At 44.7% G+C, this 26,745-nt stretch overlaps 1 protein-coding gene across 6 annotated transcripts in view; it reads right to left on the bottom strand.

Moving 5' to 3' along the window:
- The window catches only part of abcc8 (ATP-binding cassette, sub-family C (CFTR/MRP), member 8), a 581,396-nt gene that overhangs the window by 2,616 nt on the left and 552,035 nt on the right, over positions 1 to 26,745 (bottom strand). For all 6 annotated transcript variants that reach the window (XM_086007823.1, XM_086007824.1, XM_086007822.1 and 3 more), the window contains 7 exons: positions 24,543 to 24,656; positions 21,814 to 21,934; positions 21,573 to 21,703; positions 20,150 to 20,228; positions 17,865 to 17,973; positions 13,891 to 13,994; positions 2,945 to 3,078 (listed from right to left, as the gene is read on the bottom strand). In XM_086007823.1, coding sequence (XP_085863949.1) covers positions 2,945 to 3,078; positions 13,891 to 13,994; positions 17,865 to 17,973; positions 20,150 to 20,228; positions 21,573 to 21,703; positions 21,814 to 21,934; positions 24,543 to 24,656 — 792 coding nt within the window. The remainder of the gene's footprint in view (positions 1 to 2,944; positions 3,079 to 13,890; positions 13,995 to 17,864; positions 17,974 to 20,149; positions 20,229 to 21,572; positions 21,704 to 21,813; positions 21,935 to 24,542; positions 24,657 to 26,745) is intronic.

The raw sequence follows: 26,745 nt of genomic DNA, 5'->3' as shown, positions 1-26,745 counted from the left end.
ATTTCACATGGTAAATAATACAACACGGCACAAAAATGAACTCAATCCCTAACAATGAATCAAACTATACCCACCCATCTTCTCCACGGAAATAATACTATATCAGATGTGTCCAGGTTTTAAATAAATGTTCCTGGGCTGTTTAGGCACCATAGAGCATCAGTGGGGAGGTACATGTATAGGGGGTGATTTGTTCCGCGCTCTCAGTGATGTCGATGGGCGATATGATCAGTTTTTGTGGTTGGACTCCATTTAAATATAAAAGGTGAGCTGCTAGCACTAAATGTCTTCTTATAGGTGGCTTGTCCTTTGGGAGGGAGGGTGTGAAATCGAGCAGGCCTCCCACCACTTAAAGCCAGCCTGCTGCCCTTAAAGGGGAAATGCACTTTTCAAAGGCGTTCAATGGAGAGCGTATTACTGAGGCAGCGTGCGTCATGATATCATCCATGCACCCCCAATTTTCTGAAACAGCTGTGGAAGTGCTTGTGGGACAAGTGAGGAGCAAGAAGGTGGTCACACTGACAGGAAATTCAGTCCCAGGTTGTGGTGCGGACTGTTAAGATTCTTCATATGCCAATCTCTCCATCTTCAGTCTGGTACAGGTGTTTACCCTCCTGCCTCATCTGTTCATGCCAACTGTACTGACTGGCATTTACTTCTACATTAATTTTGTATCTTAGTGTTGGTCACATTGGGGGTGAAATTGGTATTCGGAAATGCAGAAAAAATGTGGGAGGGTGTCATTTAAATTTCATGGTAATGCAATGAAATAAGTCATCATGGAATTAATCTTCTCACTGGGAATATATTGTGTGCTCAGCTCGCACACATAAAAAGGGTGATAAAGACCAGTAATGCTATGGCCTTCCTGTATGTGAATATTTGAAGCTGTATTTGGGATTGCTACAATATAAATTTTGAATATAGGAATTACAATGGATGTTCCTCTGTGGTTAAACTTTTTGGTGGTGGAGGTGGAAGAAGAAGATTAAAGGAGGGATGTGAAGCAGATTTGTTTGTGTCGGAGGTGAACTGTATGTACCTATCCTTGTCCATGCAGCTATGTATACTGATCCATGCTCATCTACCTGGAAATATCTGAAGACAATTGTCTTTGCAAGCTATGCTTCATCACTGAGTTGCTGGAATATAATCTGCAGACAACATTGACCACATCCAATATTGTACCTCTTCTAAATCCTCAATATCCTTCCCATTGTGTGGAGCCCAAAACTGCACACAGTACTCTTAAGGTTTTATTAAGATTTTATATTGGCTCATCATTACCTCTTGGCTTTTATATTCTATGGCCTAGAAATTCAGTAAGGCGCCGCCAGCTTTGCGGCCAGTTACCGCCTAAAGAGGGCTTCTGCGCCAATACAGGAGTTTGCGCTGATATTCAGCGCAGCGGTAATGGCGGCGGTAGCCGTTAGCGCTGCGCCGGCACCAATGATGTCATCGGTGTGCGCAGTGCCCCGGTTCCGCCCTGATACCGGCCCAATCCCCATATTTAGTTGCGGCCGCCTCTTCCGCAGCGGCCGCAAACAGCGATCAGAAAACGGGGCCGTACTGTAGCCTTAGTGGGGCGCTTTAAGGTGGAGGTGCGGCCGGCCGCTTTTTCGGCGGCCGCCTGCCCGTACCTCCTTCCCCGGCCTCCTCCACCCCCCCCCCCCGCGGCATTGCCGGCTGCTTTCCGCGAACCCGGCACTTCTCCGTGGTGCCGGGCTCATTTGCCGGCACTATCCAGCGGCGATCTCCCCGTTGCAGGCACCTCCCCCTTAAGAGAAGGAGGAGGCCTGCAGTACCGCAGCCTGCCGCTCCGCAGCAGGTGGCGCAGCGGCGCCTAGAGCGCTGAAATTCAGTTTCAGCGCCCCAAGCGGGGGCGGGCACACCCTGGAATAGTGCCCGGTTCCGACTTGGGGCGCAAAAAGTGAATATCTGACGGTCCCAAATGGCTCCGCGCCCAGCGCTAACTTTTGGGCGCTAGCCAGCTGGCGGGGCCATAGTGAATTTCTAGGCCTATATCTCTTGAGATAAAACCTAGAATTTCATTAGTTTTTTTCACAGCCTTATCAAGCTTAGGAGCTGCCTTTAATGTCCTGTGAACCTGTGCTCTTCCACAGTACCGAGCATACTTTCATTGAGTATAATTTCTACTGTTACCTATTTTACCAAAATATATCACCTCACACTTACTGACATTGAAGTCCACCTGTCACTTTTTAGTTCACTCCCCCATCTTATCATTATTCTTTTGCAGCTTCCTTTCATCATCTAAAGAATTAACTATACTTCTTATTTTGTAATCTACAAATTTCAACACCACTCCCTCTAGGCCTATATCCAAATAATTGATAAAGACAGTAACAGAAGTGGCTCCAGAACTCAAACTTGTGGGACGCCATTACCCACTTCCAACCACTGAAAAATTGCCCTCGACTCCTACTCTGCCCTTTTCTCTCTTCTAACTAATTTTTAATCTCCCCTTAATTCCATACCCTTTAATCTTCTCTAATAACCTCCTATGTGGTACGTTGTCAGAGGCACTCCTAAAGTCCATAAACAGTACATCAACTGCAATTGTCCCACCAACCATGCCCGTTATCTCAAGAATTCTGAGGTTTGTCAAGAACAAATGTCCCTTTTGAAATCCGTACTGTCTACATTTAACTATTTTCTCTTTATCTAGATATGTGGTAATTTCATCCTTAAAGAGACTAAATTTTCCTACCACAGATGTTAAGCTAACTGGCCTCTTTACTCCATTTGGCTGGGGGTATTGTTGGTTTCCCGCCAAATTATGGTGGGAGATTGGGAGAACCTTTTGGAATTTCCAGGCCTAAAATATCTTTACAATACGATTCCTAAAATCATTTCATAGATTCCTGGGGTGATGCCACACAGGTGAGATATCCGTAAGTGAAAGCTGGGCATTGGTACTTACGGTTGCCATGTCTATCGAGGCTGTGGCTTCATCCATGATCAGCACGCTACTCTTGCGCACAAATGCTCTCGCCAAGCAAAACAGTTGACGTTGACCCAAGCTAAAATTTTCTCCTCCTTCAGTAACTGTAGCATCTACCATTCAAAGGTGAAAAAAAATAGGAACCATAATGATCATTGAGATGACAGGTAACTTTCGCCTAAACTTTAATATGTAAGCTTTCATATTCCATACAAAGAGGTCAAGTGGTTCTTACTTTTTTAGTATGGTGTGAAAAAGGAAGATGTGGTTAATTTTCCCCCCTAGGCTGTCTAAACATATTGCAACTTATTGCTGCCTTGTTTAATGTTTCAGGACTGAAATTAATTTAATGGACCAAATAATCTGACTTAAGTGTTGGAATGTGCCTGCCTGTGCTGATTGTGCCAAAGTGTCTGGGGTCAGGGGGAGATCATTTAATTCAAATAATGGAGGCAGATGCCTGCACCACTAGGGGTGCATCTCAGGAACCTGCCACAGAATACTGGCTGAAAAATGTCACCTAAGGTTCCAGTCAAGATCCAAGGTTGGGTGCTGGAGGGCAAGTGCTAGGTTCTTTGCCAGGCCAAGATGTGGGAACTCCTGGTCTAGAAGTCCCCACCTTCAGTCTCACCCTCACTTATGCCATTGGCCTTGTTTTGAGGCAGGCAGATACTCTGTCCTCAGCAAGGCCACACAAAACCTATTGGGGGAAGGCCAGGATCTGTGTCCCAGCAAAATTTGCAGCCTTTCCACTGAACTGCTGGATTTTCACCCCAAGGGTCTGTTCAAATGAAGCCACATGATTTAAGATAAACATTTCCCCCTCAGAAACTGCAATTAAGCTGCAATTAAAATAAAATAATGCATCTTATTGACAAATATTTCATTCCTTATTCCTTAGCACCTAGAAACATCATTGGCACAAAATGTACTCCCACATTGTTCTTTGCCTTTCTCCTTGATTCTCAATAGCAAACATGATAACATTTTTACTTAGTATTCATCATAGTGAATCATGATCCTTTCTTCACTTGATGTCCAGACACGGGCACTTCCCGTAGGCATAGCTGCTTGGCAGTTAGTTGCAAGGACCTTGGATGGGTTTTCTCTCTACTTCTTAATCTGACGACACAGAAACCGACTGTAGTGATCCTATTAGTGTTGCACCCCTTGTTAGGACTAACTAACAGCACACACCAGGAATCAGACCTCAGACTTATCTCTTTCATATGGCGCAGAGTAGCACACACCATGATGTGTTTACTAAAATGGCTGTTGAGCGGTTTGATTGCTGAGTTAATGCCTCTTATGGTTACTAACATCACAGTTGCTGACTCATACTTACAAATGCTTCCATGCATACCTGCAATTCGCTGATACCAGGCCCATATGGCTGTTCTTCAAGTGTGAGCCTAGACAGTATGAGTAGACTTTGACCAGATCTGATATCACAGCTAAGTTTGTCCTGTTCTCATCTGATGTCTGCACATTTGCAATTTCCAACAGTGGTTAATGGATGGCTGCCAGGAGCAGAACTCCTGCAATTAGAAGCCAATATACCACCCACATGTCTGCCTCAGCAGAGATCAGCTCACTCACCAACTATTGGGAGGGATATAGAGGAGCAACTGTGCAGGGAAATTACAGAGAGGTGCAAGAATTTTAGAGTAGTGATAATGGGGGACTTCAACTATCCTAATATAGACTGGGATAGTAATATTGCAAAGGGCAGAGAGGGGGAAGAATTTCTAAAGTGTGTTCAGGAGAACTTTCTTGATCAGTACATTTCCGGCTCCAACGAGGAAGGAGGCATTGCTGGATCTGGTTCTGGGAATGAGGTAGGTCAAGTAGAGCAAGTGTCAGTAGGGGAACATTTAGGGAACAGTGATCACAATATCATAAGGTTTAGACTAGCTGTGGAAAAGGACAGGGAGCAATCGAGAGTAAAAATACTTAATTGGAGGAAGGCCAATTTCAGTGGGCTGAGAATGGATCTGGCCCGGGTTGAGAATACAAGTGAGAACCAGGCTGAATATAGAAAAAGGAAATAAGAGGGGCAAAGAGAGAGTATGAAAGTAGATTGGCAGCTATAAAAGGGAATCTAAAAATCTTCTATAGGCATATAAATAGTAAATGGGTAGTAAGAGGATGGGTGGGGCACATGAGGGACCAAAATGGAGACCTACACATGGAGGCAGAGGGCATGGCTGAGGTACTAAATATGAATACTTTGCATCTGTCTTTACCAAGGAAGAAGATGCTGCCAAAGTCATAGTGAAAGAGGAGGTAGTTGAGATACTGGATGGGATAAAAATTGATGAGGAGGAGGTAGAAAGGCTGGCTGTACTTAAAGTAGCTAAGTCACCAGGACCAGATGGGATGCATCCTAGGATGCTGAGGGAAGTAAAGGTGGAAATTGCAGACGTACGGGCCATAATCTTCCAATCTTCCTTGGATACAGGGCTGGTGCCAGAGAACCGAAGAATTGCAAATGTTACACCCTTGTTCAAAAAAGGGAGTAAGGATAAACCCAGCAACTACAGGCCAGTCAGTTTAATTTCGATAGTGGGGAAGCTTTTAGAAATGATAATCCAGGACAAAATTAACAGTCACTTGGACAAGTATGGATTAATTAAGGAAAGCCAGCACGGATTTGTTAAAGGCAAATTGTGTTTAACTAACTTGATTGAGTTTTTTGATAAGGTAACAGAGGGGGTTGATGAGGGCAATGCAGTTGATGTGGTGTATATGGACTTCCAAAATGTGCTTGGTAAAGTGCCACATAATAGGCTTGCCAGCAAAGTTGAAGCCCATGGAATAAAAGGGACAGTGGCAGCATGGATACGAAATTGGCTAAGTGACAGGAAAGAGAGAGTAGTGGTGAACGGTTGTTTTTTGGAATGGAGGAATGTAGACAGTGGTGTTCCCCAGGGGTCGGTACTAGGACTACTGCTTTTCTTCATATATGTTAATGACTTGGACTTGGGTATACAGGGCACAATTTCAAGATTCGCAGATGACACAAAACTTGGACGTATAGTGAACAGTGAGGAGGATAGTGATAGACTTCAAGAAGACATACACAGGCTGGTGGAATGGGCGGACATGTGGCAGATGAAATTTAATGCAGAGAAGTGTGAAGTGATACATTTTGGTAGGAAGAATGAGGAGAGGCAATATAAACTAAAGGGCACAATTCTAAAGGGGGTGCATGAACAGAGAGACCTGGGGGTATATGTGCACAAATTGTTGAAGGTGCCAGGGCAGGTTGAGAAAGTGGTTAAAAAAGCATACGGGGTCCTGGGCTTCATAAATAGAGGCACAGAATACAAAAGAAAGGAAGTTATGATGAACCTTTATAAAACATTGGTTCAGCCTCAAATGGAGTATTGTGTCCAATTCTGGGCACCACACTTTAGGAAGGATGTGAAGGCCTTAGTGAGGGGGCAGAAAAGATTTACAAGAATGGTGCCAGGGTTGAGGGACTTCAGTTATGTGGATAGACTGGAGAAGCTGGAGTTCTCCTTAGAGCAGAGAAGGTCGAGAGGAGATTTGATAGAGGTGTTCAAAATCACGAGAGGTCTAGACAGAGTAGATAGAGAGAAACTGTTCACATTGGTGGAAGGGTTGAGAACCATAGGATACAGATTTAAGGTGATTGGCAGAAGAACCAAAGGCGACATGAGGAAAAACTATTTTACGCAGCGAGTGGTTAGGATCTGGAATTCACTGCCTGAATGGGTGGTGGAGGCAGATTCAATTGTAGCTTTCAAAAGGGAATTGGATGAGTACCTGAAGGAAAATTTTTTGCAGGGCTACGGGGAAAGGGCGGGGGAGTGGGACTAGCTGAAGTGCTCTTGCAGAGAGCTGGCATGGGCTCGATGGGCCAAATGGCCTCCTTCTGTGCTGTAACCATTCTATGATTCTAAGATTCAATGATTCTCAACAAAGACCAACAGTTAAACCAGAGAGCTCCCTGGCCTGTATGACTTAAGTGGTGAGCTCTTCTTGATTGTATTTTTATGATGTACTTCCCACACCACAGCCCCCCAGGGGTTGTGGGGGGGGGGGGGGCAGTTTTATGCTCAGGAAACCCGGAAAAACGCGTTTCCCTCAGGTCCTGCTGAATTTAACGGAAAGGGGGGGGGGGGGGGAGCCTGGAGAGATTGAGGTGGAGGGGCGAAGATCATGGAAGGGGCCAGAGAGATCAGGGGAGAAGATCATGGAAGGGGCTGGAGAGTGAGGAGAGATCATCACCGGGGGATCTGTGGAGGACATGGGGAGGTGGGCGGGAGGAGATGGTGGGCTATGGAGGGCATCGGATTGCAGGGGCATGGGGGTGGGGGGGGGGGGGGAGGAGGTCCGATCGCTGGGGACGTTAACAGGTTTGCTTAGTGGGCTCCTGCTCCTCCTGGTCCACAAGTAGTGCTGGAAAAGCACTTACCTGTTCCATGCAGCAGTCCTCACCTCGCTTCATCTGCCGGGTTTCCTGTGGCCTGGGAAACCCAGCCAGCCAGCGTTACAGCTGGAACAGGGAAGAAATCTGAGGCATGCAGCCTCATTAAAATATTTAAATGAGTGACCTGCCTCCTGGGAGTGGGTTGGTCTCCCCACCACCCTGTCCTGCCTCTGTTAAAACTGGACATGAGCGGGTTTGAGGTTGGTTGGGTTGGGTTTTGAGATGTTTTACATTTTTACTTCCCACCCGACCCAAACCCATCCGTTTTTGGGGTTAAAATTCTCCCCCCATATATCTCATTTACACTATAAGCTCCCAGTGAAGTTTCACTGCACGGAATTTATTGGGTGTGATATTTTATAACCACAAGCTGATCTCTATTGTATTTATCACAGGTAATCTGGAGTCTGCAGCGTTAATGTAATCTTTACCTACTAATCTGTCCAGTTCCTTTGTGGCCACACCCTGTGGAGAGGAGGTATAAATAGGCTCCGAGGTCAATTATGAGTTATTTACTGTTAAGTGAGGGAAATTTGTGGATTGCCAAATACTTGTAAACTTCTGGCTGTAGGTAAATCTGCAAGCTTCCGTCACTAACTGAGATTAACCTGTCATTCACCTCGGCATGAAATAAATGTTTTTTTTATATTTACTTTTGATACTTTGAAGTGTAATACCTGAAATGTAACAGATGCTCTTAACATTTTTTACACGGATTAGTGGAGCACTTGGCTCTTAGTGAATTGGAGGATATGCCATCTCATAACATTGTGTAATGCCATGTAACACACAATGTATTATTATCAAGGGTGACTGAATAAACCAAATTGCATTATTATATGGCATTCTGGAATTTTACCAGAGTTTTGGAAATCAAATGCCATGATTCTATCTGTTTCCCTCTGAAAACCATAAATCAATAGCCTTAATCATTATTTATGTTCATTTACCTATGGACTCAGATTTAATCCATTATCTTTTTCAGAAGCTAAGATACACACCAACACGTACCAGGTTGGAGCTAGGTACTGCAATCAGACAGGAGAGGCTATTTGGGAGGTGATAGAAGTGAGGAACAAAGTGGGAGAGGGGTGTAGAGACCCAGCCTGAGAGGGAATGGAAAATCAGGGGTCAGGAGGAAGCAGAGGTTCCTTGGTTTATGCTCTTCCAAAGTAGGGTACCTGGGAGTAGAAATGGGAGGAGTGTACATTTTGAATTAAAGAAGTCTGTAAGATTTCTGCTCGGAGACAGTGAAGCAAGTGTTTTTGATTGGTTGCTAAAAGATTTTTTTTTCCTTAGCCACTGAAAGTAGACAAATAAACAAAAGGTAACATAACTGCATAAAAAATCTGTTCTGTGAACCTTTGCCATTTTTGAATTCTCATAAATTTAAAAAAACAGGTGCAGTAACCATTTAGCCTCCCCCTCTCATGCTGCCAAGCATTCACTCTGCAACCTCTCCCTTGCTCTGAGCTAAAAATAAAAACTTAAATAGCTTTATCTTGTCAAAACATGCTGCAGCTGGTTTTGAAATCATTTGGAAAAACAAATTTGTAATTACTGTTCTAACCTCCGATTCAGTCTCTGACTTAATGGAGGTGAAATTTGTCTTGGCTGGTGGCGCAAAATGGACAATAGTGAATCGGCAGCTCATTTTACGCTCCAGCCACTTTACTTTTCGATTGACTTCAATGGAAAAGAAAATCAGGCAGACTGCAAAACGGGTTGACAATTCACTATTGCCCATTTTGCACTACCTGCCAAGACTAATTTCACTCCATTGTCTCTCTCTCACACATACTGTCTGTTTCTCTCACACACTCCCTGTCCCCCACAAAATCTCTTATGTGCCCTATCTCTTTTAAACACACATTTGCTCCCTCACATACACTCTGTCTTTCCCTCACACTCCTATCTTTTCCTCAAACACACATAAAGGTGGATAATTGTTCATACACTTAGACTTGAAGCTAACAACACGATAGCTCTACATCAAAAATATAAACTTAAGGCCCAGACCAAAACATCATGGGGGAAAAATTCAGTACCTTAGCACCTCCCATTAGCGGCAGCAGATGGCGCTAATGGGGCGCTAGAGCATTATCGCCGGGGTGAAGCGAATCCAGGGCCGCATGCCAAATCCCGCCCCCCCCTGCAGTGCCGCCGGTAACAGTTATCGCTGGGAGCCTGAACGCCAGGTGGATCGTGGCGTCAGTGAGTGTGCAACACTCACTGACTGCCTGATCTGCAAAATTAATTGTCGCCACCTACCTTAGCGTCTGGAGTAAATAGCGTCAGGGAGAGCTGGCATGAAGCAACAGGAAGCCGGCTCCAGGGATGTTATTTAAATGGAGCATCAATAATGAGTCGCAGCTGTCAGGATAGTGGAGTTTCAGTGGTTTCTTGTCAGTTTCACATAGTCCAACAGTTTCATTCAGTAATTTAAAGGTTCTTTTGTATCAGGAGTGTTGTAGCAACTAAAAAGTAGCTACATTTATTCTTTAAAAAAATCAAACTGCTACACTTGGTTACATTAATGGGCACAGTACTGGCAGTCAACCTGGCCCTCCGGGATCTACAGTGGAGGGAGAAGAGGCAGCGAGAAAGACTGGAACATGTGGCCAGTGGGAGGAGGAGGACCATCAGGGCTCTCAACAGAAGGCCTTACCCTCCGAGGGTATTCCGAAAGCACTTCTCCTACCTCCAATTAAGCGAGGAGAAGTTCATTAGAAGGCTCTGCTTCAGCAAGGAGGTGGTCACAGAACTCTGCCACCTCCTGCAACCAGACCTCCAGCCTCAGATCAGGGCGACCATGGCTCTCTTTGGCAGTCAGGGTCACCGTCACCCTCAATTTCTTCGCCAGTGGATCCTTCCAGTCTGCAACAGGAGACATAGCTAACATCTCGCAGTTTGCTGTCCATCGATGCATCCGGGAGGTCACAGAGGCTCTCTGCAGGAGTAGAAGGGACTACATTTCCTTCCCCATCACCAGAGAGAAGCAGGATGAGCGTGCATGTGGCTTTGCCAGGATAGTGGGATTCCCCATGGTGCAGGGCGTCATTGACTGCACCCACGTGGCTTTGCGAGCACCGCATAACAATCCTGAGGTCTTCCGTAACCACAAAGGCTACCACTCACTTAATGTGCAGTTGGTGTGCGACCACAGACAGCGAATCCTCACGGTCAATGCCCGCTATCCTGGCAGCAGTCACGATACCTTCATCCTGTGCCAGACCAGTGTGCCAGCACACTTCCAGCCACCACATCAAGCTCGCGGCTGGCTACTCGGAGACCAGGGCTATCCACTCTCCACCTGGCTCATGATTCCCCTCCGCAACCCCAACACTCCTGCCCAGCACTCATATAATGAGAGCCATGCTGCCACCAGGAACATCATCGAGCAGACTATCGGCCTGATGAAGTAACGGTTCCGCTGCCTTGACCACTTGGGAGGAGCCCTCCAGTACTCAGCTGAGCGGGTGTCCCATTTTGTAGTGGTCTGCTGCATGCTCCGCAACTTGGCCATCATGAGGACCTAGCCCTTGCCACCAGGGATCGTGGGACCACTTCAGGAGGAGGAAGAGGGAGAGGAGGAGGCGGAGGAAGAGGAAAATGAGGTGGAGGAAGAACAGGAGTGAGGAAGGAGGCAGCCACTCAATTGGAAAGGACGGTCTGTGATCGCCTCATCAGACTGCAATTCGAATGAATTAAACCCCAGATCCCCATTGCTCATCACATCCCCATCATTCCATCCCAGTCGCAGGCCATATCACAGCGCAAAGCTGAAATGAGATGCACCACAAAAGAATTCAAACTGAATTAATTAATTTATAAAAAATCAGTGAACACATATTTACAACAAAAATATTAACCATTCACTCTTGAGCAATCCCTTAGTGCCTCTCGTTACTGTTCCTTTGCCTACTCTAGTGCTCCTACGAAGTGTTGGCCCAGTGGCTGCAGCATGGCTGGTGGAAGGCTGCTGAGTGTCCGTGCAGGAGACTTCAGATGGCCTTGCAGGATGCCCTCGACCAGCACTGGGCCTGGAAGGCCCGGCTGTAGACTGCACCACCTCAGCATGGGCGGCAGCAGTCTGGGCTGGCTAGATGACAGGCAGCGACAAGGGCAATGGTTGAGTAGCAGTGGTGGAAGCAGGAATGCTGTCATTCTGAGAGAGGACAGCAGGTTGCTGCTCCACTGACCCACTGCCACTCCCCCGAAGCAGCAACTCAGCATCCCTAGCAATCTGTTGGAGCACAGATTGTTGGCCTGCTGCATCATCATGAAAGCCCCGGTCGACGGTGGTCGACCCAGCCACGATGACAGCAGTCAGAGATTGCATGACATCAAGCTGAGACTGCATGAGAGTAGTCTGAGATTGGATGCCACAAAGCATAGGCTGCATTACAGCACTAAAATGTTGCGTCGCTTCCGCCTGTGCTGCAATGGAAGCTGCCAGATTGCCCATCACACGCGGCATCAGGTCTGGGTTGCCACGGTCTCTCTGGGAGTCTACCATCTTTTGCAGACTGGAAATGATGGGCTCCAGGGTGTGCGCAGAGCCTTGTGCAATGTTGAAGGCGGACTCCTCCATGCTCCTCATCATTGCCGAGAGGCTCTCAGGCACCCTTGCCATTGCACCCATCATCTCCAACATCAACCTTCTGCTAAATGCCTCCCCATCGAGGTCCTCATCTGAGTCCTGTGCAGCAGAACTTGTGCGTGAACTCACCCTCTGGGGAGCTGGCCCCCGAGATACCCTTCCCCTCTGGCCTTGCTGCAGCCCACTTGTCTCCGGTGCCTCACCCTGTGCAGATCCTGCCAGTATACGAGCCTCTAAAGAATGCATAGTGCCAGTATCTGAGCTGGTACCTGCGGGCGAGACATGCAGTGACGCAGTGTGTTCTTCCTTGCTCTCTATGGTGCCCTCAGGGACAGCCTGCTCAGGTGCTTGCTGATTATCTGAAAGCATAAAGGCACAAGAGTCGGGTTAAGGTGAGGGGAGGGGGGCAGGAAGGGAGAAATGCATGCATACAGCATGATTAGCTGGAAAGTGCGAAACACTTGTGGAGTGAGGGGGAAGTGGGATGTGAGAAGGAGTAGGGATGAACATACTGTTGTCCACAAGGGGGTCAATGTCGCCGGTGGCCACGGCACCCACCACCTGGTGCCCAATGATCTGCAGCACAGACAATGGTTGGGTGTCGGCTTGTCCCCCGCCTGTGCGCTCCTGCTTCCCCCCTGTTGTGAGCCACCTTGGCCTGCAAGAGAAAGGAAAGTGTGTGAGTGAGTGTGGTGCAATGTGTTTGGGTGATGTGCCTGCCATAGTTGAATAGCCGTCATTGTGTGTAAGGCGTGAGATGTGGGTGTGAGTGTTGGTAGGTAGAGATTGTTGGTGGGTGCGTGCTAGGGGTGTGGTGCTTTGGGCAGTGTGTGAAGACTATGGCTCAGACAGTGATATGTAGCATTTGTTGAAGCATTCACTCACCCTGACCACCCGAGTGAGGTTGTTAAATTTCTTCCTGCACTGTGTGTGTGTCCTGGGGACCACAATGCTGCCCGAGACGCGCTGTGCTACCTCCCTCCACATGGTGCGGAGGACCTGTGGCGAGGGACTCCTGCCACTTGCCGGGTAGAGCACCGTCCTCCATCTCCACAGCAAACACCAACGCCTCCATTGCTTGATCGCAGAATCTGTGGGCTCTCTCCCTGGATCTGCCATGACTACAGCTGCTTCAGTCCTCTGGCTTCTTCTCCTTGTATTCTTGCTGCTTGCTGCGGCAGCTGCGCAGCCAGCAACGTTGAGAATGAGGTTCTGCAGCATCAATGAACCTCCCCCTTTAAGTACTAAAAAAAAGCCTGTGGCAATCATGACTTGTGATTAGACTGCACCTGATATTGGTCCACCCTTTGAGTTTAACACCAATGAGCTTGGGCTTTAAGACTTGATTTAGGACTCCAATCATTTATTTGAGCAGTGAGCACGAATTTTGCATGCAGTCTAAATCATTAGCGCCTGGTGCTAATTCTCCAACTTTTCTAGTGACACCGCCCATTCCTGGGCTATAATCAATTTCTAGCCCCATGTGTTTTGAAAGGCCAAGCTTTTGAGAGAGGCTGAATAAAACAAAATAAAAACATAAATAAAAGGTACTCAGACATACAAAATTCGACTCTATAGATAGGTTTAATCCTGCTATTTTGAAATTAATTGCCATATGTTTTTATTTTATGTGAAACCTTATTTTAAAACCAAATTTATGCATTATTGGAAAGTTTATGTACAATGAATTGAAACATATCATGAAAAATGTGTTGATCAAGCAATATCCGTACAGAAACAAAGGAGAGCACATAGAATGAATTTATTCTCAAACATAGTTGAGGATTAGCCGTCATGAAAGCACTCATTTTGTTAGTGGCTTCCCTGTGCTTCTGTTGCATGTTATTTCACTGCTTATGTTACCTAAGCCTCCTGGTAATGCTTTCACCACATGTTTGAGCTGAGCGATCTCCAGGGACTCCCACAACACGCTGTCTGTGCATTTTTTCTCTGGATCCAAATTAAATCTATGAAAAGAAACTCGGATTCAGAATGCAACTTTGCAAAAAGTTCTTCTGATTCTTGTCTTGCAAAATACTGGTCAACAATCTGCCAACCTGTCACTTCTAGACTTGCTGGTCAATGAGCTTGCAATGGAATTTAATAAGCATTTATTGATGTTCACTTACTCTGGTCTGTTTATAAACAATCAAACTGAAATGAAACTATCAATATTTGACAACACTGCAATCAGGAGACCAGGTTCATCCAGACTACAAGCTGGGCATTTACAAAATGTAATTTGTAACCTAAGATAAGCTGTTTTAAGAAAAGTTATTTTGAACCTTAATAAAGTTATTTCCTATCCATTCAATCTTGGATTACTATGAACCCTAATGAACCCTAAGATACGGTCAAAAAAGAACTTTTCAACAGTAGAAGTAAAGACAAATTCCAATGTTGTTAGCAGACGTTAAATCTGTTCTTTCCTTGCTAACACAGAGACTTATATACAGACCTTTGAGCTGAAAAAGAGCACTTTAGGGTTTGAAATTACAAATACCAGGGTCAGAAAAATAAATGCCAATGCAGGAATGCATTGCAAATGTAACCATCATCCTATTTGAAGATATTCAGTGTTTGATCCAGATGGGTTAATTGATAGTGAGGGCCAGAAGAAGTGATCAGAACCACATCTTCCTCAGCCAGTAAGGTAGTCACCAGAATTACTGTTGTTTCTCTGCCCACATATTATAAATGATCTGTGCTATGATCAACAGACCATCAAGATCTACCACTATTGTCTCAGGCCCTGCAAGAAAAGCCTCTTATTCTAAAAAATGACAGATCTATTTCCAGGTCATCCCAATTAGCAAAAAGCAGGTCAGCCAGAAAATTGGTTTCTGCAGCTGGATCCCAATACTGTTGAGGGTGTCCTTGAGCCTTTTCCCTATGGATCGCTGGAGTCCATCTTTAAATATGCAGATTGGGCTGTGATGACATCATTAGTGTACTAGTTCAAGCAGTGGCCTGAGCAGGGAAATTGTTGCAGCTTTCCCACCAGGTGAACCTAGCGGGAAGAAGAGTTGGGGCTAGAGCAGCATTTCTTCAGGACTCAAAGCAGTCTGCTGTCCGTCTTGACCCCGGCTTGCCTGATTCCCAATCCAAGTTAAAATCGTGGCTTTTCTGTCTCCAACCCCACTCTCCCGCACCCCCCATCCCTTCCCAGTACACAGAGGCATGTTATTCCCTCTGTACCTAGTTTACAGAGACACTTTACCCCATCTAAATCCCTATTCAATTCACAGAAGCACTATCCCTCCCTCCAACCCTTGTAATTACTGCTGGTGCTTTCCTCTTCTTCTCCACTCAATTCAACCTGGCATTCTTCTCATTACCTCCTCAGTTCAAGCTGGCACTCCTCTTTCCTATCCAACCCCAGGTCCATGTTCCCCCCACCCCCTAGTTTATGCTGCACTCTCCTTTTCACCCTCCACCAGTTTTTGTTGACACTCTCCTCCACCCCCCTTCACCAGTTCATGGTGGCAATCTCCTTCCCCACACTTAGCTCCTGTTGACTCTCTCCTTTTCCACCTCACCCCAGTTTGTGTTGGTAGCGTGTATATTGACTGAAGGCGGAGTCTGACTCATATTGGCTGCGGTAGGTATCTGTTGATTGATGCCGTCCCAACATGATAGAAACATAGAAGGTAGGAGCAGGAGTAGGCCATTTGGCCCCTCGAGCCTGCTCCGCCATTTAATGCGATCATAAGAACATAAGAAATAGGAGCAGGAGTAGGCCAATCGGCCCCTCGAGCCTGCTCCGCCATTCAATAAGATCATGGCTGATCTGATCCTAACCGCCAATCCACTATCACAGAACCATCTCCTGAATCTAACAGAATTAGACACACGAAATAGGAGCAGGATCAGGCTACACGGCCCCTGGGCCCGCTCCGCTACCCACAGGGCCATGACCGATCCGAACCTAGACTCATGTCCAAATTCCTGCCCGCTCCCCGTAACCCTTAATTCCCTTTACTTCTAGGAAACTGTCTATTTCTGTTTTAAATTTATGTAATGATGTAGCTTCTACAGCTTTTTGGGGCAGCATATTCCATGGACCTACCATCTTCTGAGTGAAGTAGTTCCTCCTCATCTCAGTTTTGAAAGAGCAGCCCCTTATTCTAAGACTATGCCCCCTAGTTCTAGTTTCACCCATCATCGGGAACATCCTCCCCGCACCCACCCGATCCAACCCCTTCACAATCTTATATGTTTCAATAAGATCGCCTCTCATTCTTCTGAACTCCAATGAGTAGAGTCCCAATCTACTCAACCTCTCCTCATATGTCCATCCCCTCATCCCCGGGATTAACCGAGTGAACCTTCTTTGTACTGACTCGAGAGCAAGTATGTCCTTTCTTAAGTATGGACACCAAAACTGTACGCAGTATTCCAGGTGCGGTCTCACCAATACCTTGTACAACTGAAGCAATACCCCCCTATTTTTATATTCTATCCCCCTAGCAATGAAAGCCAACATTCCATTGGCCTTCTTAATCACTTGCTGCACCTGCATACTAACCTTTTGAGTTTCGTGCACCAGGACCCCCAGATCCCTTTGTACTTCAGTACTTTCCAGTTTCTTGCCATTAAGATAATAACTTGCTCTACGATTTTTCCTGCCAAAGTGCATAACCTCACACTTTCCAGTATTGTATTCCATCTGCCAAGTCTCTGCCTACTTACTTGGCCTGTCTATGTCCCCTTGCAGGTTTTTTATGTCCTCCTCACTCACTACTTTCCCTCCCATCTTAGTATCATCTGCAAACTTTGATATGTTACACTCGGTCCCCTCCTCCAAATCGTTAATATAGATTGTAAAGAGTTGGGGACCCAGCACTGACCCCTGCGGAACACCACTAGTTACTGATTGCCAGTCTGAGAATGAACCATTTATCCCAACTCTCTGCCTTCTGTTAGATAGCCAATCCTCTATCCATGCCAGAATATTACCCCCAATCCCGTGATTTTTTATCTTAAGCAATAATCTTCTGTGTGGCACCTTGTCAAATGCCTTTTGGAAGTCTAAATACACTACGTCCACTGGTTCCCCTTTATCCACAATTATATGTTACTTCCTCAAAGAACTCCAGCCAATTTGTCAAACATGACTTCCCCTTCATAAAACCATGCTGACTTTGTCCTATTAAATTATGATTATCCAAATGTCCTGTTACTGTCTCCTTAATAATGGACTCCAAAATTTTACTCAAAGCTGAAGGCTGTCACTTTTGACAGATCGCAGCCGTTCCACTTTCAGTTCCGGCTGAGTGATGTGCTCCCGACAGCTACAGGAAGAAAGGCTTCTAAGGTAAGTACAGGTAAATAAAAGTTATTTACACACTTTAGACACACTTACCTTTGCACTCATGCCCCCATCACTCACCTGAGCGCCGACATCGCGACCCCTCCAACTCCTTCAACCCGACGGCTCCAGCTGGCGTGGTTTGGAGCCGTCGGGAAACCCACACGAAACCCCTCAAAATAGGGATTAGGCTAAAAACTGCCTGTTAACTACCTGTTAACAGGCAGTTAATTGGCACTAATCCCTTCCTGCCTGGTTTCGGCATGTCCCAGTGCGGGGCGGGTACCCGCCGCCCCTGAAACTTACGTGGGGCGGGGTTTTGGACGGGATGGTGTCGGGACCCCCAAATTCGGGATTTTCCCCCCCCCACACGCCTGAGACCCCACCTGACGGCTCCCCGAAAATCTAGCCCAAAGTAACTGCTCCAGAAGGACATGCCTCAGGGGCTGACTCACACATAACCTGTGTAAAGACCTTTGCAGAATTACTGACAGTAGGTCAAAATGACCTGATGGTCAATACTCACCGTATTGAACCGCTGAATAACACGGGGTCTTGAAGAATGATGGAAAGCCTGGATCGTAAAGTGCTTAGCGGCAGTTTGGAAATGTCTATTCCATCAATAATTATCCTCCCTATTGTAGCAAAACACAACAGCACTCAGCAAAGTGTTGCTTTTAAGCTATGCTGCTATAAAAACTTTTACAGCACATAATATACATTAGATTATATATGGAACAGAAAACAGTGTGCTCAGTATCAGTAATATATATTTAAATAGATGTAAAAAAAACCTCTAAAACAACAGGTGAACCCCAAGCAAATGCAGCAGTAATATTCTAATTTTCTATAAAATTCAAATAAATATTCAGCTGTTTCAAATGCTTATTTTGCTTAAAAATGACATGACTTTAATAAAAAGCAGAATGCTGTTCTAAACTATTTGCCAAAGAGAAAGATATACAGCCCTATGAGAATGTGCCTTAATGGATGCACTTCCTTACTATGCTACAAAGTAGAGTGATATGGATTTCAACTATGTAAACACGTTTCTACCTCGGCCTCAACACTGGGCAAAGGTTTTTTACTATCACACACAAGGGGTGATTATACAAGGAAGTTATGATGAACCTTTATAAAACACAGCCTCAACTGGAGTATTGTGTCCAATTCTGGGCATCGCACTTTAGGATGTGAAAACCTTAGAGAGGGTGCGGAAAAGATTTACAAGAATGGTTCCAGGAATTAGGAACTTCAGCTATGTGGATAGACTGGAGATGCTGGGGTTGTTCTCCTTAGAGCAGAGAAGGTTGAGAGGAGATTTGATAGGGATGTTCAATATCATGAGGGGTCGACAGAGTAGATAGAGAGACACTGTTCCCATTGGCAGAAGGGTCAAGAACCAGAGGACACAGATTTAAGGGGATTGGCAGAAGAACCAAAGGCGACATGAGGAAAAACGTTTTTATGCAGCGAGTGGTTATGATCTGGAATGCACTGCCTGGAAAAGTGGTGGAGGCAGATTCAATCATGGCTTTCAAAAGGGAATTGGATAATTATCTGAAGGAAAAAAATTTGCAGAGCTACGGTGAAAGGGCGGGGGAATGGGACTAGCTGAAGTGCTCTTGCAGAGAGACGGCACAGGCTTGATGGGCTGAATGGCCTCTTTCTGTGCTGTAACCATTCTATGATCCTATGGTTGGGGAGAGGAAGGCACATCTGTGGTATGTCTCATTTCTTAGTTTTGAAGAGGCAGTTAACTGAATACATTAAAAAAAAAATTAATATCAGTTGGGCATGTCCATCGCACACTTCCAGAACAGGTACTCGTTGATAGAACAGGTACTCGTTGAAAATAGGAAAGCATAAACTGGGACTGAAATGTTATATACAGGTACTGTATGAAAAAAGGGAATGGTACATGTATCGCATATACAGGAAAGCCACACTGTTTGTAGACCACACAACGCTACCATACTACACCTGAGTTTACTACTGTAGCCATCAACCTCCCATTTCTTGTGAATGCAGGGAGAGAAAATAGACACATGGGCAGTCAATTAACTTGCTAGGTCTGAGAAGGAAGCCTGGTCTGGCAAGGGAAAGCTTGCTCATCTTAAGTCCACAGCCAGTCAGAATCAAAAAGCTGACCAGGAACATTTAAGTGAGCCCTCTAATAGGGATAGTGCGGTGTATTTGTTTTATTTTTATTGTTTGCAAGGAAGGATATGAAGTTAGTTGGATTAAGGTAAGATTTGATTACAACTATTATTCTGTATGTTTAGTTGCATCTATAAAATAAAGAAGCTTAATGATTGGTATTTAGCCTCATCTCACTAAAGTGCCTACTGAAAGAATGGAGAAGTGCATGTGAGGGCATGTGCAAAAGACAATATCCAGTATAGATCACCCTGGGTTATGCTATTGTATATAGTTATATTGGGCAGTATGGGCACATTCCTGAATGTAAAACACTTGGATCACTTACAGGAATGACCAGTAAAGGGGACATTATATTATAAAGTTGCTGTCAAGGTAACAGATAATTGAAATTTTTCTATTGCTTTACACATAAAATATCTCTAGAAAATATCTTAGATGAATGATAGAATTATAGACTGGCTAATTTGTGTTCGGTCAACTTTTGTGATTACAGGTTCAGTTTGACACTCTACTGGGCAGTACTGCCAGCCTTAAAAGCATCAATATCTGTGGCCGAGATTCAAGACACTTTAGAAGGGTGTGATTGGTCGGCACAAAAAAAACTGAATGAGAGAATGTACAAAACAAAGCCAAGTTAAAACATTTTACCTTCAAACATATCTACCATTCTGAAAAAGGCTAAAGAAAAGGAAGACTTCCCACTGCCAGTTCGTCCACAGATTCCAACCTGTGTAATAAATATGTTCCAGTATGGAATATCATAATATAGTGGATAGTAAAGCCTTTTGAGATGCATACAAAAGGCATGTTGCACTAACATAAATATTACATTAAAAAGTCATGCTTGCATTTATATATAGTGGCCCGGATTTTGCATTAAGAATAATAGTGAGGCTAATAACAAACAGCAATATAGGCAGTTAAACATGGAAATCCGGTAGTTGCTGTCCGAGTTGCCCTGCTCCTCCACAAGCTGCACTCTACCAATACCTCGCTGAGAGACTCGGCATTGAGATCCATATAAGGGCGTGAAGTTGCTGTACTTACCCACTAGTTACCCTCTAAACATGCCAGACAAAGTTAGATCTGGTGCATTCAGGTATAAGTGAATTTTTAACGGTGTGGAAAGTCTTAATTACTGCTAAACAACCTCTCTGGCCCCCAAAATTTAATTTTACAAGTGTGGAGTCTCATTCCTTCAGAATTTAATTATTGTTGGAGATTTAAAAAAAAATGTAAATTAATTTTTAAAAACTTTTTCTTTCCGTCTCTTAATCCCATCTATCTTTCCCTCTCTTTATTTCATTTTCTGTACATGATTTTACATTGAATTAAATATTCTAATTTATACTTCCTGGTTTAGACTCTGTGACCAAAATTTCAATTTGGAGGTGATGAGGAAGCTGGGGTGGGCTGGAAAGCAGTCTGGAAAACTGTGAGAATGGGTTTCCCTCAGGCCCTGCCGAATTTAAAGGGAGGGCCTGATTAGCATTTTGATTCTCTGTTTCCCACCAGCAGCCAGCCAGATGGAGGGGCAGGCTAGCTGGCTGTCAGGCAGGTACGCCTGCGGCACCAGGCCACAGAGAGGAGGGAAGGAGTGATCGGATTGTGGAGGGGAAGTGGGAAGACTGGTTTGTCCTCATAACGTAACCTGCTTTGTAATGTACTGTAGGGGCATTACTCTCAAGCTGGCTGCAAACAGACACATGTGCGTGGCTGGGGTCACTTTGCTGTTAAGTTTCCCTTCATTCCGCGCTTCCTTTTATGTCATAGTTACGATCAGGCACGCGCCATGCAGAGAATGTGAACACAATCCTTCCCCTCCCCATTAATCCATGGCATGATGTACTATGCTACCAGTGGGGCAAACATTTCTTCAGGGGACAAAAGTTCTACTGCGCCACTCCTGGTGCCTATCCAGCATGGTGCTGCAATATTTTTGCCCCTAAATTATAATTAAATCCTTTGAAGGCCAATTAAAAGGAACATTTTGTCCAAACTGGTTAAGTTCATAGTTTGTCAATCTCCATTTAACAGTTTCACATTAGCCAAACACAATGTGCCAACTTACCTTCTGTCCTGGGCTGATGTGGGCATTCACATTCTTTAAGACTGGTTTTAGGGTGCTGTCATATCGGACGCTGAGATTCTGGATTTTGATCTCACCCTCGTCTGGCCAATTGGGAGGTATCTGGGAAGATGCTGTGAGTAACCAGGATGGGAAGAAACAATGGTTAGAAGTTTCTTTTATTAAATTAATAACTTGGTTATTATTAGCTTTCCTATTAAATGTGCTATCTGGGAATGCTCACAGAGAAGTCCGTCATAATTTTCCGTTTCAATTTTAAGGAGACTGTTTATTCTTTGCACGGCGCCCAGTTGCACTTCCATATCTGCTAGATTGCGTACCATCCAGTTCAAGTAGTTTGAAATCTGCAGAGAGAGAGATACTAATAAAAAAAAATAATTAACCGTACTGCCACTGGCAACATTAGGCCAAGCTAAGTGTTCAATTGGAGAGACTGTCAATATGAAAAAACGAAACCTACTGCAGTATTGACCTTCCACCATTTACACATTTAATGTCGCATAAATCATATATTTATACAATAAGATAAGTATGACCTCAGGGCACAACATCATTAATGCACAATATTTTTTCTACTTTGGCTTCGAATCTAATATAAATCTCCAGCAGCTGTATGAAGTAGTCCTACTTTCAGAGTCTCAGATCTCATAGCAACCATTAGGGGGCGATTTTGCCAGCCCTGGGGAGGCGGGTTTGGAGGCGGGACTGCCGGGAAAATGGCAGAAACTGTGAGCGGGTACTGAACTCACCCCCGTGCCATCTTCTCAGGAGGTGGGTACCCGACTCGCGCATAGACCCATCTCCTCGAGGCGGGAAGGGGATTACAGACACTTAACTGCCTGTTAACAAGCAGTTAAGAGGATTATCCCCATTTTTCCAACACAAGTGCGGGTTTCCCGACATTGGGAAACCCCGCCAGGGCCAGCGAGGTGAGCAGTGGATCTGCGGGGGTCGGAGGGGTCGAAAGGTACGCTGTGGAAGTGAGTGATGGATGCAAGTGTGGTGAGGTAAGTATGTGAGGTGGGTGAAAAGTGTTAGAAAAAGTTTACTTACCTTTGTTTCTTCCTGCAGGCTTCAACCGTTGGGGAACTGGAGGCTCCGGCATCTCCACGGCAGAGGTGACAGAATGGCTGCTGCATTCTTCGATGCAACAGCCATCTGCTTTCTGCTCAGCAAATGTATTGATGAGTCTTGAATACAAGGACTCATCAAACAACAGAGAATGTCAGTGTTTGACAGCTTCACAGAGCTGTCAAACGATCCATACGCTGATATTCTCGGTCACCGGCTTTCCCTTAATTGGCCGGCTAAGCTTGCAGGGCGGGCTTAACAAGATCAATCAAGGGAAAATAGCGTGGATTGGCCGGACGTCGATGGAGGTGGGACTAAAACCCGACAAGCAGCAGTCCCGCCTCCAATGCGCCCCCATTGGCAAAATCACCCCCATCAACAGTAAATTAACCCTTGCAACATTCAATTCTTTTTAATTTGGAAATGTCACAAATAATCATATTCTCTCCATTTCCAAAAAAAGTACCGCTTGCCTAAATGCATACCTAATCCTGGCAGAATTCCAAACCAGGCATTTTGGCAAATTAACTAAACATTTATCAGCACTGTGCTATAAACAAGAGAAATGTAGAGTTAAGAGAATATTTGAGTTAAAAAAAATTAATATCACCTCTCCGTGCCCCTGTTTATGCTGGCTCTCTTTACCTCTTCCTTCTTCCCCAGTTCACAATGACACTCTTCACCTCCTCCCTCCCCCAGTTCACAATGACACTCTTCAACATATCCTCAATTCATAGAAGCACTCTTCACCTCCAGTTCACAGATGCACTTTTTTCCAATTCTTCCCCCTCATCTTCCAATTTATGCTCACTTTATTCTTCCCTGATTCTTAAGAACATACAAACTTTCAGGAACAGGAAGGTTTTTTCCCCTTTCTCACAGATCGACCCTACTACCTGCCTTCTTATCATAGAAACATAGAAGATAGGAGCAGGAGTAGGCCATTCAGCCCCTCGAGCCTGTTCCGCCATTTAATGAGATCATGGCTGATCATCCAAATTCAGTACCCTGTCCCTGCTTTCTCCCCATATCCCTTGATCCCTTTAGCCTTAAGAAATATATCTAACTCCTTCTTGAATAGATTTAATGAATTTGCCTCAACTGCTTAATGTGGAAGAGAATTCCACAGGTTCACCACTCTCTGGGTGAAGAAATTCCTCCTCACCTCAGTCCTAAATGGCTTACCCCTTATCCTTAGACTGTGACCCCTGGTTCTGGACTCCCCCGTCATCGGGAACTCCTTCCTGCATCTAGTCAGTCTACTGTTAGAATTTTATAAGTTTCAATGAGATCCCCTCTCATTCTTCTAAACTCTAGTGAATATAAGCCTAATCGACCCAATCTCTCCTCCTACGTCATTCCTGCCATCCCAGATATCAGTCTGGTTAATCTTCGCTGCACTCTCTCCATGGCAAGTACATCCTTCCTCAGATAAGGCGACCAAAACTGCCATATCCCCCCTTCGCTCTTCTCCCTTACTCCTGTTTCGCGCTCCCAATTCTTTCTTCAACTCTCCCTACTCCTTCATTTTTCTCTTCTTCCTCTCCTTTTTCTTACCTTAAAGGAAATGTGGGATACAGCACAAATTTCAATTACAGACTCACCTATATTTTCTGAGGGGGGTTTCAAAACATCAGTGATTTCCTAGACTTCATTTGCTAATTTAGTGAGAGTTTCCTTTTGTACGCAAGTATTCAGCTCGCTACCCACATTTAAGCTGCATCTCAACTATTCAAACGGGTTGGGTTCTGCAACTTTGTGATATTAGCATAAGCTGACTAAAAAAAAAACTGAAGTATTTATGTTCACATATTGTTTAAATATCTGGTAATTTCATTATTCAAACTCACTTACAAAGAAAGATCAATAAAATATTCTTACCATAAGTGCATAGGTAAGTCCCAGACCCACAAGTCCTGATGTAAGTCCGTAATACAATGAGTTGGTGATAGAGGCTACTGCTGCAATGAGAACTACACAGGCTCCAATATATTCCTAGAGAAATCGTAAGAAACATCATTACAGACATGTAACTTTGGTGCTGGAGTAAAGCAACAATGAACGAGTAGGTGTGCAGTAACAGAGCTTGAGCAGAATTACAAGAAAACTAATGAACACAATCCAGACAATATTTAATACAGGAATCTGGCAAATTTTCAATATTTAATTTTTGGTGGGATAATACACTGACCAGTTTGTATAGCTATTTATAAAGGAGCTCAACCTGGACACTCAGCCTCTGACACAGAATGCAGTCCATGAACTCAGTATTCACATGTTGTAGACATAGAGCCTGAATTTGCGGTCGGAGGCTTCCCGCGGGCGAATGTCTTTGAAACACAAGAAAAGTACGAACCTACCTGATGGTCCTGGAGGTTCGAACACTTGCAGTCCTGGGCCTCTACGCTTCGTAAAGGCCCAAGTATTCTGGGGCACATGCGGTTCATAGAATGGTTACAGAGGCCATTCAGCCCATCAAGCCTGTGCCGTCTCTCTGCAAGAGCACTTCAGCTAGTCCCATTCCCCTGCCCTTTCACCATAGCCCTGCAAATTTTTTCCTTCAGATACTTATACAATTCCCTTTTGAAAGCCACGATTGAATCTGCCTCCACCACCTTTCCAGGCAGTGCATTCCAGATCATAACCACTCACTGCGTAAAAAGTATTTCCTCATGTCGCCTTTGGTTCTTCTGCCAATCCCCTTAAATCTGTGTCCTCTGGTTCTTGACCCTTCTGCCAATGGGAACAGTTTCTCTCTATCTACTCTGTCGACCCCTCATGATATTGAACATCCCTATCAAATCTCCTCTCATCCTTCTCTGCTCTAAGGACAACAACCCCAGCATCTCCAGTCTATCCACATAGCTGAAGTCCCTAATTCCTGGAACCATTCTTGTAAATCTTTTCCGCACCCTCTCTAAGGTCTTCACATCCTTCCTAAAGTGCGATGCCCAGAATTGGACACAATACTCCAGTTGAGGCCGTGTTTTATAAAGGTTCATCATAACTTCCTTGTATAATCACCCCTTGTGTGTGATAGTAAAAAACCTTTGCCCAGTGTTGAGGCCGAGGTAGAAACGTGTTCACATAGTTGAAATCCATATCACTCTACTCTGTAGCATAGTAAGGAAGTGCATCCATTAAGGCACATTCTCATAGGGCTGTATATCTTTCTCTTTGGCAAATAGTTTAGAACAGCATTCTGCTTTTTATTAAAGTCATGTCAATTTTAAGCAAAATAAGCATTTGAAACAGCTGAATATTTATTTGAATTTTATAGAAAATTAGAATATTACTGCTGCATTTGCTTGGGGTTCACCTGTTTTAGAGGTTTTTTTTTACATCTATTTAAATATATATTACTGATACTGAGCACACTGTTTTCTGTTCCATATATAATCTAACGTATATTATGTGCTGTGATAGTTTTATAGCAGCATAGCTTAAAAGCAACGCTTTGCTGAGTGCTGTTGTGTTTTGCTACAATAGGGAGGATAATTATTGATGGAATAGACATTTCCAAACTGCCACTAAGCACTTTACGATCCAGGCTTTCCATCATTCTTCAAGACCCCGTGTTATTCAGCGGTTCAATACGGTGAGTTTTGACCTACTGTCAGTAATTCTGCAAAGGTCTTTACACAGGTTATGTGTGAGTCAGCCCCTGAGGCATGTCCTTCTGGAGCAGTTACTTTGTGTGCTAATCTGTATCAGGGTTTATTCCTTCTCTCTCGGCTTTGTTGGTAAAGGTGTAATACTGGCCAGAAAGTCTCAAGTTCAATTTCTAATCTGATATAAATCAGGGTGGCACAGCATCTCTGGAGTAGGAAGAGAAAATCAATCGTACTTTGTACTTTTGGATGAGATCAGGATAGTGCTCAACTCTGATGTCTGAAAGAGTTTCTTTTTAGTTTTACTGTTCATAAAGTTTGACAAATCTTGTTTTTGTGTTGAATCACTGACATCAGGAAGGATTTTCCCGATGGCGGGGAGTCCAGAACCAGGGGTCACAGTCTAAGGATAAGGGGTAAGCCATTTAGGACAGCGATGAGGAGGAATTTCTCCACCCAGAGAGTGGTGAACC

This window comes from Somniosus microcephalus, chromosome 15 (assembly GCF_052327205.1).
Source record: "Somniosus microcephalus isolate GS21.2 chromosome 15, FLI_Smic_1.0, whole genome shotgun sequence".
NCBI lineage: Eukaryota > Metazoa > Chordata > Chondrichthyes > Squaliformes > Somniosidae > Somniosus > Somniosus microcephalus.
This window is presented reverse-complemented; position numbering and strand designations above follow the sequence as displayed.